This window comes from Alexandromys fortis, unplaced genomic scaffold (genome assembly GCF_014885135.2).
Source record: "Alexandromys fortis isolate MF-2015 unplaced genomic scaffold, M_Fortis_MF-2015_v1.1 scaffold_127, whole genome shotgun sequence".
In the NCBI taxonomy this organism is placed as follows: Eukaryota; Metazoa; Chordata; class Mammalia; order Rodentia; family Cricetidae; genus Alexandromys; species Alexandromys fortis.
Window position 1 is genome coordinate 5,101,604 of NW_026068006.1, and position 21,375 is coordinate 5,122,978.

At 44.6% G+C, this 21,375-nt stretch overlaps 1 protein-coding gene across 1 annotated transcript in view; it reads left to right on the top strand.

Annotated features, from left to right (window-relative positions):
• Window positions 1-1,158: 1,158 nt before the first annotated feature.
• Clgn (calmegin) overlaps window positions 1,159-21,375 on the top strand; it is a 30,857-nt gene continuing 10,640 nt past the window's right edge. Inside the window, exons 1-8 of the mRNA XM_050161568.1 lie at window positions 1,159-1,253; window positions 5,939-6,091; window positions 7,217-7,293; window positions 7,818-7,876; window positions 10,098-10,239; window positions 16,643-16,724; window positions 17,932-18,124; window positions 19,033-19,222. Coding sequence (XP_050017525.1) covers window positions 5,948-6,091; window positions 7,217-7,293; window positions 7,818-7,876; window positions 10,098-10,239; window positions 16,643-16,724; window positions 17,932-18,124; window positions 19,033-19,222 — 887 coding nt within the window. The 5' untranslated portion in view covers window positions 1,159-1,253; window positions 5,939-5,947. The remainder of the gene's footprint in view (window positions 1,254-5,938; window positions 6,092-7,216; window positions 7,294-7,817; window positions 7,877-10,097; window positions 10,240-16,642; window positions 16,725-17,931; window positions 18,125-19,032; window positions 19,223-21,375) is intronic.

Sequence of the window (21,375 nt, forward strand, 5' to 3'; positions counted from 1 at the left end):
GAATGGTGTCCAAAGACCACCAGAAGTGACTTGAAGACACCTCCTTCTGTTATACCTAGGGCAACTTGGGTGCTGCAGTAATTGAGCAAGGTGTTATGATAAACTCAGAATCCATGAAGCCATGCTGAGAGAGGATGGAATCATGACTGGAGATGTATACATTTTTTTAAAATTACGTTTCTTGTGCCTAATAAAGAATGAAAAGGGGTTAAAGTTACTGTATTGAAACCACAGCAAAAATGATTGACACATCCTAAATCAAGGGGGCAGGCTGAGCACAGATGGACAGAAAAGAGGACATTTGCACAGACTCTAAGTCTGGTCACACAAATTAATACTAGATACCAACAATACACAGAACTGGAAGCACACAGAAGGGAAAGAAAGCAGGTAACACCTTCGAGGGATGTACAAAATAAAGCCAACTAAGTGTCTCTGGAAATTATTAATATTGCCAGAATTAAAATATATAATTTATAAGGTTAACATTTAACGTGCCACGACGCATGTGAAATCGGAAGTTTCCTGAGCGGTAATCATGAGCACTCAGCTTTTAAAATACAGAAATATAGAAAAAAAATCGACCATATGAAATTTGGTACGCCTGTCTTGACAATCTTCTAAAACCGTGATTGAGATAAAATTCAGGGAGCAAGGGACGTGGCTCAACTGATATAGAGCTTGCCTAGCACACACCAATTGGACTTCCCCCCAGCAGTACAGTGTTCCAAAAGTCAGAAAGTAGAGGAAAGAGAGTCTGAAATTTTAGGTCATCGTTGGCTCCACAACTAGTTTGAGACCAGCCTGGACTACTAGATAAGACCCCCCTCCCTCCCCGACACACACACAGAGAACAAAACAACCACAAAGAAAAGAGAAAAAAGAAAAGAAAGGAAAGGAAAAGAAAACAAAATGACATCCGTCTATTCATCCATCCCATCCACCTAGGAGCCAACTAAGGCACGGCACGTAGAACAGTCTGCAGAGCTTCAATTCCAGAGAGCTACTGACTTTGGGAGCACTGCTCCCCAGGGTCGCCGCGCGGCCGCTGGGTCCTTAGCGGCGGTTGAGCAGGAGGAGGCTCGCTCACCAGAGCATCCACAGCATCCTCCCGAGCTGCCGCTCGCGCACGCGCAGTTAGCAGTCGCTGCTGGGTGGCTGCCGCCTGGATCGGTCTGGGGAGACGCCGGGGACTGCGTAGCGGCCAGTCGGACACCTGAGCTTCCGCTGCGGGACACAAACCCGCAGGACAGGTGTGTGATCTGCGGGGCCGGGGTGAGGAATCGGGTCCGGATGCCCGGGCCGCACCCCGTTCTGAGACTAGAAGGTTCAACTGGGTGCAGCCAGGTGAGGTTGGAGGTTGAGTTCAAGGATGGAGGTGCAGCGAGCTCTTGCCATAGGTGGGCTCTCCCAGCCTCCGCGACAGAGATCAGCCCTGGGTGGAGAAAGCCCCACTTCGGGTCCCTTGGGTCCCCCACCTGCTGCGCCGACGCGGGGGAAGGCCGGGTGCCCTGCTGAGCCTGGAGTCCGTTATCCCAGCGGTTGCCACTGTGGCCCCGTTCCACGGAGCCCTGGCCACGCTCCCAAGAGAGTTCTTCGCACTTTTCTAGAAAACGCAAACAAAACTAACTTGGGCTCCTCATAAGCAACCCACTTCTGTGCAATCCATCTCTGCGAAGCCAAAAGGACCCACTACTAGCAGCACACACCACCACCACCATCCGGTGAAGGTGGCCAGAGAGTCCTGGCCGCTACCTAGACACTTGGGTGGAGCCTAGCGTGGGCTCCTGGGGAGGGAGCCTAAGTGTGTTGAAGTCATTATCTAATGCCTGTTTACTATCAATCAGAGACTTTAGTGAACCTAAGTGGCGTCTGCCCCACCCAGGAGGGAGAGGCTCTACAGAGGTTTGTTCTGGGTTAAAAAAAAAAATGGCTAGGAAGCTGGGTGCTGGAGACAGAAGGTTAAAAACAGACAAATTAGGGGAAACAATGTTCAATGGGAAGACATTTTGGAACATGATTAATTTATATTGAAGCTTTTCGATGCATAAAATAGTAAATCGTGGTTTTTTGTTGTTGTTGTTGTTGTTGTTTACTTGCTTGCTTGCCCTGGAATTTTTACCTCTCTCTGGTAGCCCTCCTTTCAGGAGTTGTAATTTTGGCGGCTTTCTAGTCCTCGTCTATTGGTGTGATCATCTAGGCACGTCGACCCCGTGCCCTGTGCTTTTCTAGTCCGGTCAGGATGGTTTCTAGTGTGTGGCATGTGTTGTTGATGGATGGCCCTGATGGATGCTATTGTGTCAAGGATTCTTTCAGCGCCTGATAATTTTCCTTCTTGACTGTGTAATTAGAAAGCAGGACCCATCAGCTTTGATAGGACTTCAGCTCGGGTCACTCAAGCCTCTCACTTCACAGGTGAGAAGAGGCCCAGAGTGATTGCCCAGGTCCATTGCCCTCTGGATGGCAATGCTAGCCACTGGCCAGCCACTGCGAAGGCAGCAAGGTCAGGAAGCGGCTACTGTCATTTTGTAGTGTGCTTCTGAAGCCACCTGAGTCAGGTTTCCACCCTCACTCCCCAGGTACACCAACCATGCCTGATACCTCAGCCAGCTAAGGACCTCAACATAGGCAAAAGTCCCCAGTTATGAGAAGAGCCATTTATAGGAGTGTAAGTGTATTAAAAGGGAAGTTCTGGGCTGGAGAGATGGCTCAGTGGTTAAGAACACACACTGCTCTTGCGGAAGCCCTGGAATCAGTTCCCAGCACCCATGTCAGATACTCACAACCTGTATCTCCAGTTCCAGGGCATCGACGCCCTTTTCTGACCTCCTCTGATACCCACACATATGTTTATATAACAACACAGCAGAAGCACATGTATACAAAATTAAAGTTTTAAAAAATATGTAGGCGAATACTCAGAATGAAGACTCAGTCTTGGAAGAAGCGATCTGTGCTAAGAGCTACTGACAGTGGTTTAAGCAGGGTCCAGGTTAAGAATTGTTGCTAGGAAACGCCAGGCTTGCAAGAAGGCAGGGGCTGGTTCTGAAGGTTAGCTGGTTCTGAGAGTGGAAAGGACACAGTGACAGCTAGGAATATCTGTCAGGGAGGTCATGTCCCTATCCATGGCTGAGGCACGGAAATGTGTTCTTTCATTCCACAAACGCCCTCCTAATGAGATTGGTTACCAGAGACCCCGGGGACTCATGGCGCTGTACTCTGTCAGCTCTGCTTTGCTTTCTGGTGGACTCCTTCCCAGCCTAAGTCCATACACATAGGACCGCTTTGGCGACTAGAGGTGATGTTACAGAAAAGGGAAATAATCCCAGCACTCGGGAGGCAGAGGCAGGCAGATATCTCTGATTTTGAGGCCAGCTTGGTCTACACATTAAGTTCTAGGACAGCAAGGACTAAACAGAGAGATCCTGTCTCAAAAATCAAAACTAAAAATTACATTTATTTGTGGGTTGGGTGGTCGAACACTTGGCACGTGTGTGGCGGTCAGAGGCCAGCTTTGGGAAATTAGTGTGGGTCCTCTCTGGTGTGGGTCCTGGGGATTGACCTAGGTTCTCGGGCCATCTTGATGGGCACAGTAAGCCTATTTCATCTCAGAGGAAAGAGCAAGTTCAAATTAAAGTAGGTGTCGAGTCATCTTTGAGAGTGAATAACTCCTCGGAACTGAACAGCGATCTCTGAAGTGTAGAGTTCGGGAATTCTCAGATAGCTTTCACAGGAAGAAGCAAAAAGTACATACAGGACGACAGCAGAGCGTGGTGGTAAAGGCCTGCAGTCCCGGTGCTGCGGAGGCAGAGACAGCCCTGGATCCCGGGACACAGGCATTGTGGGAAATACTGTGGAAGCATCTCAGAAATTAAAAACGGAATTGTCATATGCTCAAGCGATCAGGCATATGTCCCCTTTATTAATTCTCTTGTTGCTGAGACATAATACTAAATAAATGCAACTTAAGGAGAGAAGGCTTTTTCTGGCTTACAGTCTGCAGGGCCACAGTCTGTGTTGCTGAGAAGGCGTGGCGGCCAGAGAGGAGCCTGCAGTCAGGAAGCAGAGGGAGATGAACACTGGTGCTCAGCTCACGTTCGGGGCCCAGCCCATTCACTAAGAATGGGTCTTCATACCTCAATCAACACATGCCAGAAATCCCCGTGAGCAGGCCTGCCCAGAAGCTCTCCTCTGTGTGAGTCTAGGTTCTATTAAGTGGACAATACTACCATCCAGAAAGTTCTAAAGTCATATTGATACTCTAAAAAAAAAAATTTACATCTATTTATTTACCCGTGTGTGTTTTGTCTCTCCATAAAGATGGCAGTATCTGGATACAGAAAGCACCTATTAAGGTAGATTTCTGTTTAGTGGTTTTGAAAATGTGCATTTTCAAAGTATACATTCAACCTTTAGGAGAAATCAAGCTTATCTGGTCCAGATATTAAAGTTTTGATCTGAAAAGGGGTTGTGTCAGTTGAACTAGGTAGGTAGAATAATGCTTTCTGTGATGTTTTATAAACTGTTTTAATGATCTATAATTTATATACTATCAAGTTCAGCTTCTTACTTTATGTAATTTTATTTAGAGTTGGGTAATCATTACCAAATTTTACTATTGGCTATTTCATCAGTGCCCTTTAGCTGCTCCCAAGCCGTGTCACCTGATCTAGCTGGTGTCTCCTCTGTTCTCCAGTTCTCGTTTTCTCATTTCCCTAACATGAAATGGTACAACAGTTTCCCTAGCTGGCTTTTCCCCAGGTATAATAGTTTTGCATTTGTGCATTGTATGTGTGTTTTGTCTCTTTCTGTTGCTGGTTGCTTTTCCATGAGACGAGTGCTTCAGCTTACGTCTGTACACTCATGACTTGTTGGGCATTTGAATAGCTCTACATCTGAGCTGATTTCATGGCTTGTATCTGAGTATCTGTGAGGATATAAGTTTTATTTTGGCTATCCTTGAGTGGAATCCCTGGGTCGTGTTGAAACTTGCCATATTATTTCCCACCTCTGTTGGTATGGTACCTTGACACACTTCAACAGTGTGTGAGGATTCCAGTTTCTCCCATTTATGTGGTTTCAATGGTCAATAGTAGCAACTCTGGTGACTGTGGTACTCTCCCTGTCTGCTCCATCTTTCTTAAGTGGTCCCTATATGTCCATAGCTGTCTATTGTCTGAACACTTTTAGAGTTCTAAGGCTCTACTCTACATGAAAATGTCCCCATGTTGATGTTAGCTTTGAGGAATGAGTAGCATACATGATGATGATGTGTTATTGTATGACCGCTTTTGAATCAATGACTCTTAACTGTCTCAGTGCCAACAGACTTTCGAGAATTAGCATATGCTAATGAGAGCGGGCCGTTCTGTTAAGAGGACAGCAGGTTGTGTTTGGCATTTTTTCCTAGCAGAAGGGACAGCAGTTATGCAGTGTCTGAAGAGACCTGTGGTCAGATAATCATGTGATGACCATGGAATTATAGAAAGAGCGAGGTTCCTGGCAAACAACTTGCTACAGCATGGAATTTGATTTTTGGCAAACACTCCTATGTTAAATGTAAAAATCCCTTAGTTTTTGGTGTTTAGATGTAAGCAGACTCCAGCTTTGTAATTATCAGATGTCTAATTTTGCATATACTTAAGCTACATTATTTGAAATAATATAAGTGAAAATTTAGGCATCATTATAGCTTTTTTCTTTTCAATGAATCAACATATTATTTGCATTTGATAGACACTGTTGCAAAATTTTTATTTTTATACCATTCACTTTTTGATTTTGGAAGAAAATTAGAACTGAAAATCTGAAGTTATTTTACTTGTCCAAGGCTTAATTTAAATAATGTTGCTGGCAATGAAAGCATCTCCAGAATAAAGGAGAAATTGATTCTTCCTGTGGTTCTTAACACACGGCATCCATGCCTGACTTTTCACAGGTAGTCGCTATGCATCTCCAAGGTGTTGGGCTGTGCTTGAGTCTTCTGGCCATCGCTGTCAATGCAGAATTCGTGAGTGACGGTGCTGAGGTGGAAGACGCCAGTGAGAATTCAGAAGAGAGTAGTATTAAAGATGATGAACCTTCCTCAGGGGTAAGACGGTTGAGACGTGAGCTGTAACCTCTTTTTCCCGTGGTCATAGGAGTGACAGATCTCTCTAGACACATCCCCTTTCTCCTGACGGGGTCAGGCTTCTCAGGGCGTAGGAAAATGTTGCTTTTTCCATCAGTGTCCTTCAAGTGCCGACAGCAAAAATTGTTTGTGACACCGGCCCGAGTTGTGCTCAGCGAGTCTGGGAGGTTTTTGCTGGTTAAAGAGGACCGAGTTCTTTAGCAAAGACAAAGGCCTTTAGTTCTAGTTCTAACGATATCAGACCTTTCCAGAAAAAAATGGAAGGTGCCATAACTTGTGGTTTTTCAATAAGTAAAGAAGTGGCTTCCATTTCTCTGTGGGTAGAAGGCACCACACAAGGAGGTCGGATTTTAAAGGCAGAAGTGACAAGGTGGCTTCAGTGGGGCTGAGCCAGGGCCCTGCCTCAGCTGTCAAGGTGTGTGTCCTGAGGTGGTGACCGGCAGGCGCCTTGGGACTTTACAGAGGTTTTGATTCATCTACTTGAACCATCTGGAGCCTCCACACTGAGTGTATTCACATGGAATCCTGCAATGACCAGAAGCCACTCTCCTTCCATGCTAGCCTCTATTTGAAGGGCCCAGGTCATAAATAGGAAGTTCTCACAGATTCCATTGCTTCATCTCATCTTCAGTGAGCTTTTAATACGGAAATAATATTTGTTTGTCGTGAATATTTTGTAGCCCGTTTAAATTTCAACCTCTGCAAAGGTATTTCTTTTGAAACCTAGTCCTATAATCTACATAGTAATGCTTAATAAACCAACATCTGGAGCAAGTACCCTGTTAACGGGGGTCTTTAAAAGTGGAATCTTTAGAACATGGACACGTGTGCTAATCCCTCATAAGTGTATTTGGTAAGATGACAAGATGTGGGGAAAAACACCCAACATTATATTCCCAGACACGAGTTGTACAAAGTGGCAGGTGTCGTTATGACATTACTAAGACAAGAGCTTTGCAACAAGAGCCCGTGCCACCTGGAGTCTCTACTGTCATTGTGCACCGTGTACTAGGTTCTGAACTGTCAGGATGACTTCAGATATTTGCAAAAATGAATAACTTTGGCTTTTAAAAATCTCTTTTCTAGACTATTAAATATAAAACACCTCTACCTATAGGAGAAGTCTACTTTACGGAAACGTTCGACAGTGGGAGGCTGGCTGGGTGAGTACTCCTGCAAGAGAGCATCTACTTCCACTCGACCGGTTCCCTGAAGCTGTTGGTCTCTGAGAATGGCTCTCCTGTGTCTTGGTAGAATAATTTTAAGCTATGTATTTATACAAAGAGAGACGCAAATCCGCAATGCAAAGAAAACCCACAGCATTTCCTTGTTCTCTAGGGAGACATTAACAGTGGCTGTTCCTGAGCTTCTGTTGCAGCCACAGCGGAGGTGTGCCTATCTGTGCTGGTTAACACCACTGATTAGAACGCTCCAGAGCCTCTGCTAGTTGTTAGCTATGTGCTCCACCCCATTTCCCACTCCGAGACTGAGCTCACTCCCACACGGATATGGAAGAGCAGACTGGGAGTATGCACAAACTAGATTAACTGGCTAACTTCTTGACACTAATTCATTTTGAATAAAAACTGATTATGTTGGCTAATATCTTGAATTTTTACATTCATTTTATCTATAAATTGCAAATCTTATTTTAATGGCAAATATCTGTCTTCATCTTTACTTACAGGTGGGTCTTATCAAAAGCAAAGAAGGATGAAAAGGATTCAGAAATTTCCATATACGATGGTAAAATACTTATTTAAATATTAGATAACAATAGCCCATGTTCACTAGCTTTTGAGATTATATTTTTGTTAAATTATGCTGGTCACAAGGGCCACCTGGCCCTCACAATGCAATGCTCGATTTTTCACGCTGTTCCTCTTCAGTGTTGCAGGGATTGCCTGATTGAACCAGTTTCTGACTCTTAAATCTAGCTGGACTTTGACCACAGGGGGTTAGCTTGCACGGTGCTGTTCTGGATGTTTGACCTCAAGCCTGGGCACTCATAGATCAAGAGCAGAGGTGGATTATGACCTCTGCAGCCCTCAGCTTCAGCCTTGCCCATCATCCACAGGGTCCCTGGTGGGGCTGTCTGCAGGCTCAGCTGTGGAAGTGTCTTTCTTCCTGAAAAAGGCTACTTGGAGAATGACAGGACTGTCTGCCTTCTGGTCTAGAAGCAGCCTTCTCAAGCATCCTGTGTCCTGTGCTGCAGGGGACCAGGATGGGGGTGTCACACAAGCATACGGCTAGAGCTCAGACTCAGCACGCGCCACAGACCTCCGTTGTCAGTTTCCTTCTCACAGCTTCCGTTGTGTAAGATGTAGACTGTGCCTGCCTTCATCTATACAAACTGTCCTCCATCCCAGCCACCACATGTGTGTACACGCCACATGGACCATGCGAAGGCCAATCTAAAGCCGTTTATAGAACCGCTCCCCTTAAAGAAACGATGAGTCTAGGGAATACACTGCTAAAAATAATCCAGTAAGCCCGGCATCACTAAAACCCAGAATGTTTGATTTAAGCAACTGTGTTTAAGCACTTTACAGTCTTTTTTTTTTTTTTTTAAAGAAAAACCAAGCCAAATGTTCACTCTGTAAAAGCATAAGATGGGGTGTGCTTTAGGGAGACCTGCCAGCTTTTATTTTTAAGATGGGTCTTACTATGTCCCCCAGGTTGCCCTCAGCCATGCGCTCCCCTGCCAGAGTGTTGCTCTCGAAAATCTTGAAGATTTCTTTTTAAATCCCAAAAGTCCATACAAAACGACAGACTAAACCTCAAGCTGCTTTGATCATAAGAGTCGTGGCAGTTGCATTGTTTTTAGAAAGAAAAAAGCAGTCTCGAGCATTAGTGATTTAATTAGTGTCCATAAAAATCACTGTGAGTTGAAACATCATAGCAAAATCACCATCTTTTGCTGAGTTGAGCTTAGTTGGAACAAACATGCATAATTTTCAAACATCTAATTTTGAAATTAAGATAAGTTGATTTTCCCCCTATTTTAAAAGAGAACAGAGTGGTGTCCAGCACAGAACTCTGGGACTCCAGTCAGCGGGGCTGCATAGCCCCGTGGTCTCAAGGCAGGAACACTCAGATCCGGAAGGCTGAACTCCCGGGCCAGAGCCCCAGCTGGGCTTTGTTACTGGCTGGCTTAGTGCTTCTCTGGGGTGCTGCTGCTTTCTGGCCCAAAGCTCTCTCGGTCACGTGACTTAACCGGGGCGGGGTTTGTCTGGTGAGATAGTTTTCCAGCGCGGTTGAAGTACCTGCAGCAGCTGCCATGAAGATGCTTGAAGTGTTGCCTGCGTTTCCTAGTCGGTTAGCTCCACCCTGGGGCAGACTGCTCAGCATGTCTCATAGGAGTTTTTAAATAGCTCATCTTATTTTTGTGTGGGTTTTTTTTTTTCATCTTATTTTAAGTGTCCTACAAGGCAAACTTTGCTCTTGGTCAAAAGGGTGCGCTTGGACAGGAAGGGCACTTGCTTTTATACACTGTTTTTTAAAGTCAGCATTCACAGACCTTATGAGACAAACTGTATTTTATCATTTGTTTTACTGAAAGTACGTCAAGAAAACCTAATTGCATCCATTTTAGAAGTGTACCTGCCGTGTTATTTATTAGTCTTCCGAGTTGAGGCTAACGAAATGAAACCAGTTTCTGAACACTGGCAAGGAAAAGAAAAGGGGAAGGGTGGGAAGTAGAGGAGAGAGAGAGAAAGGGTGGGGAGATGGAGATGGGGTGGGGGAGTGAGAGGTGGGGGTAAGGGAAAGATGAAAAGGGAAATGAGGAGGAAGGGGAGGGGGAAAAGAAGGGAACTACAAACCGCAGATATTATTTCCTGATGCATTATTTGGTTTTATTTTTCCGTAGTCAGTTTTCATGGGAAAGAGCACTGCTCAGGACTGCTGGGAGGCCATCTTCTGTGCGTCTTCTGTTTTCGCTCACTTACTTCACTTTCTCCTTTAGGAAGATGGGAAATAGAGGAGCTGAAGGAAGACCAGGTGCCCGGCGACAGAGGGCTGGTCCTGAAGTCTAAGGCCAAGCACCATGCAATAGCTGCCGTCCTCAATAAACCCTTTGTTTTCTCTGATAGACCTTTGATAGTTCAGTAAGTTTTAAGACTTTTTAATTGGTATTAGTTTGGTATAATTCGGCATCTGAATGTATGTCAGGTTTTGCTGCTATGTACAACAAAAAAAAAAATCCACATTTCCCTTTCCAGGTCCGTATACAAATGCACACACCCATAACAACACCCTGGTCTCTGGGGGACAAACGGCTTAGTGATAAACTATACATCGCGTGTCCGGTACACACAATTCTGTCACCACGAAGGATGGTGAAGTCACACCTTTATCTTAGTTTTTCTAGTTCCTTGCTGATAGGGTAGGCCTAGGACATTCAGAACAGAACATAAGCACGGCCAGCTTACGACCTGTTCGTGCCTAGCCACTCAAGGCTGCAGACTGATTCTAGGAGGAAACCCTGTCTGCACGTAGGTGTCTGCCCACAAAGCCCCACTTGGCCAGAGACCTCCTCTTCCCCTACACTGCCATCAACCAGGTGATTTGCAGGTGCACTGCCCCAGGTCGGCTGTAAATCCCCAACCTTCTCTCTCCTGCAGTGCTGTAAAGCCAAAATGAAGCTCTGAAAACTTCCCTATTCAGGTCACTGGCGAGCCACATTGTGCCTGAAACTGCTCCAGGTCAATGTGTCCTACGGAAATAGCAGTGGTGCCTGCCGGGCCTCCAGACCCTCAGTTCTCTGCCCATGCAGTGAGCAGCCTTCCTTTCTGGGATTAAGCTCTAGTCTAGATGAACCCGTTTCTGTGGCCATTCCATACGACGTAAAGACAAGGAGGGCTTCCCTGCTAACTGAACCAACTAAAAGAACATTACAAATACTTAGTGGGACCAGGGTCCACATCGGTGTTGTTCGCTACTAATTAGGGTTTGGTCTGATTTTGGCTTTGCTGGTAATTTCTTTCTTTTACTTTTTTCCCTCTCTGTGGTGTGTGTGGAGGTGGCAGGGGCAGGGGGGAGGGGGCAGGGGGCAGGGGCGTTGAGTGCAATTGTAAGTATGTGTATGCGTATGCCTGTGGAGCCTGAGGTTGATGCTGGCATCGTCCTTGATGCAATTTCACCTTATTCTCTGAGACAGAATCTCTCGATCTACAACATGTCTCCCTAGCCAGCCTGCCCTGTGAATCCCCTGCCTTCACATTCTGAGGCTGGCCACCATGTTTATTAAGTATTTTACATGAGTTCTGGGAATCTGAACTCTGGTCCTTAAGCACTTCAACTACTGAGCCATCTGCCCACCCTTCCTTGAGGCTTTAAAGCAGCCTTACTCTCAGTCTCTTAAAAGTTAGGAAGTTAGGTGTGAGGAGCATCACTTTATCAATGCACTGTTCATTTGGGATGTGCAGAAAACAAATACAAAATTCAAGTTGTCAGGGATAAATGGAATGTTTTCTGTATGAGTCACTGATGAGAAAGTGTTGTCTGCCAGATAAAACGCAAACAGAAAAATACATCTAAAAATTTCCAAAACTGTGAAATGATTGTTTTGAAAATTTAAAAAGAATCAAGAATCAAAAAGTAGTCAGATGGGCCGAAATATTTGATGTTAAATGCTTTAATTGGCACTTGATTTTTGCTGAACTTTATGATGCCTTTTGCAGTTTGTGTACACGTCAATACATGCCAAAACATGTTGATACATGTCAATACATGTCAGTACATATCGAACATGTATGTGTGGAGCACGCCTAATCTGAGATCTGAAATGCTTTGACTGCTACAATCACTGTCTAGTGGAAATTCACCTTTCTGTTTCTTTAAACGCTTATCACATCTTTGTGTCTTGACTTTCCTTCTGGGTCTTTCTGAAAGAAGATTTCTATAGTTGCCTGCCTTTGTGGAGTGTACTGTAATTCCCCCTCCTCCTCCTGAGTGTTCTGCAGTCCCCCTCCTCCCCCTCCTCCTCCTGAGTGTTCTGCAGACCCCCTCCTCCTCCTCTGAGTGTGTTTGAGTCCCTGATCTTCATCTTCCCTCTTTCCTTCCTCGACTCCTTTTCACCTCTATAAAATCAATATTTTACTTCCGAAAGGAGCGAGACCATGTGTTATATATCTTCAGGTTTTTTGCCGGGATTATTTTACTCAATGTGATGTCCCATGGTCCCAGCCGTGTCCCTGTGAATAAAAGTTTAATCTTTTTAAGTGGCTGAGCAGTACTCTGTTGAGCATACGGACCACCTCCTCCTTATCCAAACATCCGTGGTCACCTCAGTTAATTCTGCATGGTGGCCATAGAGAATATGGTGCTGAGTGAAGGCTGGGCGTGCAGGCATCTCACACACTGATTACAGTCCTGGGAGTGTTGACAGATGGCTCCAGTGCAGTTCTGGTTTCTATTTGAGAAATCTAGTGCCATTTCTCATAGTGGCTGTATTAATATATCATTCTACCACCAATATGTAAAATTGCCGTTTGACATCGTAAGCAGTTTTGTTTATTTGTGTGTTTTTTGTTTGTTTGGGTTTTTTGTTGTTGCTGGTTGGGTTTTTGTTTTTGCTTTCATTAAAGTCTTTCCACCTGGGGTAAGGTTTTACTGTTTTCCTGATTTGTGACCACATGTGCCTTTACTATACTGCTGTTCATGTGTTTCTTCTTTCGAGAAATATCTGTGTAAGCATGTTGCACTTTGTGTTTTCTGAGACAGGGTTTCTCTGTGTAGCCCTGGCTGACCTAGAACACACTCTGTAGACCAGACTGGCCTCGAACTCAGAGATCCACCTGCCTCGGAGTCCCGAGTGCTGGGATTAAAATTGTGCGTATATTTTTAATAGGACTTTTGAGATTTTTTTCTTTTTGCTCCAGAATGTTTCATATAGCCCAAACATTAATTGATTGATAATTATTTCTAATTTGTGTGACTTGTTTTGTACTAGCATGTGGTGTCTCCTGGAGGAAGCCCTACATTATTCTTTTAAAGCGGGTGTGTGTGGAGACAAACACAGGACAGACAAAACACGCACGAAAGGAGGAGACACAGACACGCGGCTCCCACGTGGGTGCGCTTTAATGGGGGAGGGGTAACACGATGAGGGACAGGTGTGCAAGACACGAGAGAATAGGGCACGAGAGAGCGAGGCCTCGTGGAAGCTCGCTTTTTAACGAGAACGCAAGGGTGTCTGGGAAAAATGTCCTGCACCTGCGCGCGCCTGCGTGCGCAGGTGTCCGTAATCCAGAAGGAATCTGGGAGCTGTAGTTTCCAAAAGGAACAACGCCCTGGGTCCTACTAGGTAGAATGAGTTTCTGCAGCCGTTGGGGACGCACTCTGTAACTGTTGGTTGGTCTGGAATAGTTTAAATCCAGTGACTGTTTGCTTACATGATCTGTTCATTGTTAAATTGGGGGGTGTGGGAGTGTCCCCGCAATTACTGGTTCTCCCTGTAATCTAGTTGTGTTTTCTGTACACACGTGGTGTTGAAGTCTCCGGTTCACACCCGCACTGCTTGGGATTCCATCCCCTCTAACTGACCCCTTTGTCGGTACAGTGATTGTCTCCTTCCCCAGTCCCTCCTGCCTGGTGTGAGCAGATTGTCCTCTTCCCGCCAAATGGCAAATGTTTGTGTGTTCTACCCCTGTGAACCTCTTCATGTGTGAAAAATGGTTGGCTCCTCTTCTTGTGTTTTGGGGGTTTTGATGTTGTTTGTTTGTTTACCTGTTTAGTTCACTTTTCTTAAATTTACTCAGCAAGTCTAACATTTTGTGAGGAGTTTAAATTGTTGCTATTCAAGGCTATTGTTACCAGGGGTTCTCTAATTTTGTCAATACATTTTTGTTTTGTAATTTTTTTGTTGTTTGACTTCTCTCTTACTGTTCATTTCTGATTATTTAAATGTGTGTGTGAGTGAGTGTGTGTGTGTGTGTGTGTGTGTGTGTGTGTGGTCTGAGTTTTATGTTTTAATGTGCTTCTCTGTTGGTCACTATCGTCCTTTTGCCTCCAAAGTAGGATTCCCTTCTGAATTTCTTGTAAGGCTTGGTCTGTTGGTGCTGAATTGACAGAGGTTTTGTTTGCCCTAGGAAGTGATTCTTTTCCCTTTGTTTTGAAAGGCCAGCTCTGCTGGCTAAGGTGTTCTTGGTTGCATCTTTAGCTTTTGGTTTTGTAACCTCCGTGAGTTCTCCATCTCGTTTGCTTTCGGGGCCTGTGCGGTTTTCCCTACAGCATCTGCTTCCCAGCGTGCACAGTGCCTTTCTCTCATGGTTTCATGAAATTCCTCTTGAGATGTTTCAGACTTGAAGAATCATGTGTTTCAGTTTTCTCCAGGTGGATTTCCCTGGAGTCCTCGAGCACCCTAGAATTCAGGTCGGCTGCCTCCACACAGCGGCTTTTGCAGTAAACTGCATCTTCCTGGTAAGGAATCCTAGATGCTGGTTGGGTAGGCCACGCTGGCTTTAGTTCCACGTGGGCACAGTAGTGTGGTGTCATGGAGCATCTTTAGCTATAAAACCGGTGGTTGCAGGTGTCTCCGTGACTTAGGTGGCTGGGGTTTGGAGGTCACTGTCAGCGTGTTGCAGCTCGTTCAGATGGAGCAAGTTCTGCACTGCGTGCAGCTGCAGGTAGCTTCCTCAGCTTTGGTGTTTCGTTTGTTTATTTTGTTTTAGTGGGTGTGGAGATGCTCCAGATGACCCAGGCATGGTGTGTCACTCTCAGCAGTAGGGACAGGGAACACATTGATTTCTGGGGCCATAGCACGGGCCATGTTGGACAGCTGAAGGTCATGCAGTCTCAGTCTGGAGGGTCTGGGAGGATACAGTGGATGCTCTTGGTTATGGTGGCAGATGCCCACCAGTGTCCAGGCTTGACCGCTGCTTCCTTGGCACAGGACCTTGGTGGACTGAGGCGGGTGCTCGAAGTGGACGCGGATGTCCAGAGCCTTCCAGGGTCTGCGGGTTGATTTGCTTCAGCCTCTTTTTTGGAACCTTGGTAGGCCAATCTGTTTAAGGCAGGATTTTTTTTTTTCTGTTTTCCAGGATGAGGGTGGATGGGTGTAGAACTGGAATTGCTCAGCTGCTTTGTGGGACCACAGGTGGGCAAGTTCTAGAATGGAGCCATTCATCGGGAGTCTGGGCGGGGCCTAGCACTGTATGAGTTGGGCACTTTTTTTTAAAAAGGGTAATTCAGTGGTGTGGGTTTCTTGCCAGTTACCTACACTGAGGTGGGGTTGTGAAGGCTGCATGTGGGCTTCTTCTGTAGCAAATAGGTCAGTGCCCACAGCATTAGCTGGCATTCTTGGAAGCCTCCCACTGGCCAGTTCTCCACTTCCTGAAGCCTCTTTGGATTTAAAGTTGGTCTAGGCTGGAGGGATGGGATGCTGGATGCTGTCTGCTTCTACCCTTCCTGGGGCTGTCTCGGCTCTCCGTTTTATATCTCTATTGTGTCTCTAGTATGCTCTACACTCTGCCTCAAAAACGCCAATAAATTAGCAATTTTTCTGTTTTTGATTTGTTTGTTTTAAATTTCTCTCAGTCCTCAAAGCACTTAGAACTATCTATTGATCTGAAATTTGAAACAGTTTGATTGACCAAGTGTGACCCAAAGTGCTTTGGATTTTAGAGCATTTCAGATTTCAGACAGGGATACCCAGCAGGTAAAGTTCATTTTTTTTTTTTTACTGTTTTTCACTTTGACAACTCCTTCATGGATTTTCTTTACATGATTTGTTCATTTATCAGACACCTAAGCATATGCCTTATTATTTTAGCAATATTATTTCTTTAAAAACAACCTAAAATAGATTTGGCTGAGACTTCTAGGGTGTTGTAAATCTAGGAGAGACTTAGGTGTTTAGCTGTCACACTGACAGCGGAAGTTTCACTTTTCTCGTGGCTATTTTGGTGTGAAATACCCCCAAGTTATTGAGTGAAAATCTAATTCAATAAATTCAAAAGCATGGTTTAGGTACAGTTGAATTAAAATAAAAGTTAGCACTGGGTTCCGAATCTCCAATGTTGTCATCAGTTTCTGAGAAACCTGTTGTAGCTAAGAGCACACAGAACATGGAGGCTGGGGATTGGCTCAGTCATACAGTACTTACGCAGCTTGAAGGAGGCCCTGGGTTTGATACCCAGTTCCATCAAGAAGGAGAATATAGGGAGAACTTTCCTCATCAGAATTTGGGGTTTCCTGTTGCAGCTTAGTTAAAACTCTCTTATCTTCCCCCTAATACTTTGACTGGGAAAATTATGTAAATGGGGTGGTTGGTTTTCCTCTGGTTGGTTGTAATTATTTTTAATACTTTCCTATTTTGACATCATGACTTGAAGCATTAGGTGAGCATGTCTGCTCACTTCCTATAAGTTGTAGCTAGTCTTTGTATGGATGAGTTTGGCAGTAATGTGAAGTATTCTGCTTAAGGAATTGAGAGTAATTCGTTATACTTTAAAGAAAAACGAGTAACTGTTATTTATCAGCAGTGTGGTTCTTTTTCCCTCCATTTAGATATGAAGTAAATTTTCAAGATGGTATTGATTGTGGAGGTGCATACATCAAACTGCTAGCAGACACTGATGATTTGATTCTGGTATGACATTTTAATATCTAAGAACACCTTGTTAAAGTCAGTAAGTATTCTAAGGAGCGGGCGACAACAACCGGAAAGTTCGTTTTCAATTGAAAGTAATAACTATGTCTTTTTCCAATGTGAGTCTACGTGGTCTTTACAGTTTGCCCTCAGGATTCATAACGCGGCTGCTTTACTTGATGAAGATATAAGATATAACATAAATAACTCTGCCCGTCTGTGAATAGAAGTGGCAGGTGCTTAGAGATGCTGATGAGGGGTCAAATTGGAGTTCTTCCCAAGTTTGCTCAGAAGTGGCCTAAAGCCCACATTAAAAGATGGGCTGTTTCAAATACACAGAAAAGACTAAAGTAGCCTTCGGGTTCTGCAAAAGAAACGGTCACGGTAGGAGTGCCATCTGGCTGTAGCAGAAGTGAGGTGACTTCAGGTAGTGTTGAGATGGCTTGGCTGTGGGCGAGCTGCACAGTGTGTCAGAACTTTAGCTTCGGGACAAAAGAGAGGCCATTTGTAGGACGTATTAGTGGAGCTCTCATTTTAGGTCTTGTAGGTCAGGGTCTTAGTGAAAGGGTGGCAAAAACATCATTGGCTCGAATTCCTTTAAGGACTTTATTGGACTCAGGGAGTCCTCAGAGAGCCCTTCAAAGGTGGGGACTGTCATCTCCGCATTTGAGGTGTGATGGTGTGGGGGTCCAGAGGGCTCAGAAGCTCACTCAGCCACACACATTTGGTCGCATGGCAGTGGAGGCATTGGAGCTGCAGTATCTGAGTGCAGAATAACAGGCCAGAGGAATAGGCCCCACAGGGAATGAAATCCGAAGTTCCTCTCTACATTTGAGCACGTTTTTCTAAGAGTTATTTCTGTTATCTTCCTGGATAATGGTAATGAATAATTACTTTAGCCTAGGGTTGTAAATGTGCTGGATTTCCTAGGAACTGTTCGTGTGTATTTGCATAAAGTGGTGAAGGAAGCTTTCTTGTGCTGCTAAGGCACCAGCTTCCCTGCACCTTCAAGAAGGAAGTAGCGCTTGCTTCTCTAAGCGTTACTTTGACACCAAAGCTCTCACTTTGCCCTGTCTTTATTGTCATTTGGGTTAGTTCTTCACTAAGCTGGCACTTAAATGTACTTTGTAAACTCCACCATTGGAGAGAATAGAATCACTGACCACGCTGTGACTCTGGACTAATCTGGACCATCATCTCTTTGAAGGAAGACTTTTATGATAAAACGTCCTATACCATCATGTTTGGACCAGATAAATGCGGAGAAGATTATAAGCTGCATTTTATCTTCAGACACAAACATCCCAAAACTGGAGCTTTTGAAGAGAAGCATGCCAAACCTCCAGATGTCGATCTGAGAGAGTTCTTTACAGACAGGAAGACTCACCTCTATACTCTTGGTATGCCGTCCATTCATTCATTCACTCAAAGCATTCAGTAACCACAGACTTGCTGACAGCCTGTGCTTTCAGGAGAAACAAATGTCGCTACCTTTAAGAAGTTTATCTTTGGGAGAGGATGAGCTGTGTTAAATAACAACATGGGGAGAAAATAAATAATGTGCCCAATAGGGGCCGGGGGAGTTCAGAAGGGATGGAAGTCACAGGTTGGGGCAACTTTGCTGACCCTGTCTGCTGCATGGGGTTTATGTAGGGAAATGTAGGTTTGTAGGAAAATCCATTTTTAGGGGTGATATGTACTGGATCCAGAACTTTCAAATGGTTCTAAAACAGTTTGAGTTCTTTGTAATATACTTGCAACCTCTTAAGTTCCGGGGGTTTGTTTTAATAAGAGGAAGATCGGATTACATTGTCTAACTGTAACAGGGACACTTTGTGGCCATGAGTCCCCACCAGGGTCAGCTAGTTTTTGAGGAGTTTATCTGTGGAAACTATGGAAATTTCATTTTTTTAAAAAAATGAGTTTAAGGGGGCTGGAGAGATGGCTCAGAAGTTAAGAGCCCTGGTTGCTCTCCCAGAGGTCCTGAGTTCAATTCCCAGCAACCACATGGTGGCTCACAACCATCTGTACTGAGATCTGGCGCCCTCCTCTGGTGTGCGGGCATACATGAAGGCAGAACGTTATATACATAATAAATAAATAAATCTTTTTTAAAAATGAGTTTAAAACAGATTATATCTTTATGTTTGAAACTATTGTAGCTAGTTTCAGCGAGTTTTGATGCAATATACTGGGTTTTCCTAGTTAAGAGGAAATTGTATCCATAAAGTTCAGATCATTTTATTAGAAGATTGTCTTTGCAGTGTCTGTCTGCATACTAACTACAAGTGTTAAAATTGTTCCTTAGTGTTGAATCCAGATGATACATTTGAAATATTCATTGATCAGAAAGTTGTGAACCAAGGGAGCTTGTTGGAGGATGTGGCCCCACCTATCAATCCCCCCAGAGAAATTGATGATCCCAATGACACGAAGCCAGACGAGTGGGATGACAGAGCCAGGATCCCTGACCCCAGTGCAGTGAAGCCAGAGGACTGGTAAGCCAGGGCTCCCTGCTGCAGGCTGCCGAGCTCAGCTGGTCAGGGTGGATCCGCGACAATACTCTTTGCTTTGATGATTTCGTATGAAATAATTTTCAGAAATGGATGTTGCACTTTCCTATCTTTTTTAACTTAAAATTTTCTTTAATATTTTTACTTTTTTGCCTTTTCTCATCATGTGTTCATTTTTATGATATTAGTTCTGTGGGAAGACCCATGAGTTTGAAACATCAAGCCTTTCATTTTAATTCCTGGCTTGTTCTTCGTATGTGTGTGGCATTTTCTATAAGTGCCCTATAGAGTATTGGGGTTTTTGTTTATTTGGTTGGTTGGTTGGTTGGTTGGTTGGTTGGTTGGTTTTGTTTGTGGTTGTGGTTGTCTAGTAACAACTTGGCTTTAGGTTGCCGTTCTGTCAGCATCTTAGAAGGCTTCTGTGGGACTCACCCCATCATCATGCTGAAGCTTCACCCCTCTTTACCAGCTGTGTGTTTGTTTCCATTTGGGGGGACTGAAGGTTTTCCTTCACTGAAATGCATTCAGTTGATGATTGTGAAGGATGCCACAGTAGTTCTTCCTACCGAGCTAGTCTTTGTTCTTCAGATATGTTTTGTGATTTTTGCTTAAAGATCATGTGCTTTTATTCCTAAGAATCATGGTTTTTTTCCTGCCAGCTGCATAACCCTTAATGAAGGTTTGCTGAGTAGAATATATTTCTTTTTGTATTTAACCACTGTGTTAGATTGTGCTGTGTAACAAATATCCCCAAACTTACCAGGCAAAGACAACGGACACTGACTATTACCTCAGTGGGTTGAGACAGGGATGTAGAGGTGGCCTGGCTGAGGGGCTCTGACTCTGACTTTGTGGAGATGCTGCCACTTCCTAACAGGCTCAAGTGGCTGATCCCAGGAGGTTTCCGTCCTCCCTATGTGGTCCTCCCTTTAGGTGTGCTCATGGAATCTAAGATCTCACCTCCTCAGAAGTAGTGGTTTAAAAGAGGAGACAGCACCCCTGAAACCACCACCATGCTTTGTAACTGGGTCTAGAAATACCGTCCTTCTGCCTACCAGAGGAGATTTCACAGCAGCATTAATGCAAATTCACAAGTTAAAAAAAATGTTCTTTGATTCCTATGAGACAATAAAGTGATTTTACACACTTGTTGACATAACTGTCCTTTCCCTGCTTTCCGAGTACAGTGAGGTGGAGTGACCATTGTCTGATGCTGACTGACGGCCCACTCTCAACGCTGTTCTCTTTTTTATGTCTTTTTCTGGGCTCTACTTACATTCTTCAGATACATTGAAGTATAAATTCTGCTAAATTCATTTGCAGCACATAGGTGTATGGGTTCTCATGGACACACAGACGTCTGCAGCATTTTCATCTTCCCAGAAGGACCTCGCATTTGTCCCGATGAGGTTTCTGTCTCTGTAGCTTGGCAAAGCACCATGTAAAATGAACTCTTATAGGACCTGGTGTCTCTGTCCGTCTCCCGAGCCTGCCCTGTGTTGGCGTGTGCATCTGCAGTGGTTGTGCTGTGCTGGGATTGCTGGGAATGGGTCAGCATTGGTTCATCCACTCACAGATTGATGGGAAATTGTAGGATTCTCCAGTTGAATGCGTGGTAGATATTTACAGATGGAATTGTGGACGGACATAATGTTCCCTGTTGAGGGTAGATGCCGAGGAATAGATTTGCTGGACTGTTCAGGAAATGTGTGTGTGAATCAATGAGAAGCTGCCGACCTTCCTGAGGCCCGTGTTGTTTGCCTCATACAAGGGCTCGGCTGCCTTGCACACAGAGCATTTGGTTTCTGTTTTCCTTGTCTTGTTGGCAATTCTAAAAGGTCTGCAGTGGACTCCTTCTGGTTTACCTCACATTTCCCTAATCTTGCTCAGCATCGGGTCTTTTACTACCATTTACATCACTTCCTTGCTGAAATATTGTTTTAAGTTTGTCAAGTATTTTTAGGAATTTCTTACTGCTTTATTTTCCATGTGTGTGTGTGTATGTGTGTAAGTCAGGACAACCTGAGATATTGGTTCTCTCCTTTCCATCATGGAGATTTTAGGGGCTGAATTCAGGCCATCCATCATACTGGCAGCAAGCACCTTAACCAACCCACTGAGCCATCCTGTTGGCCCTA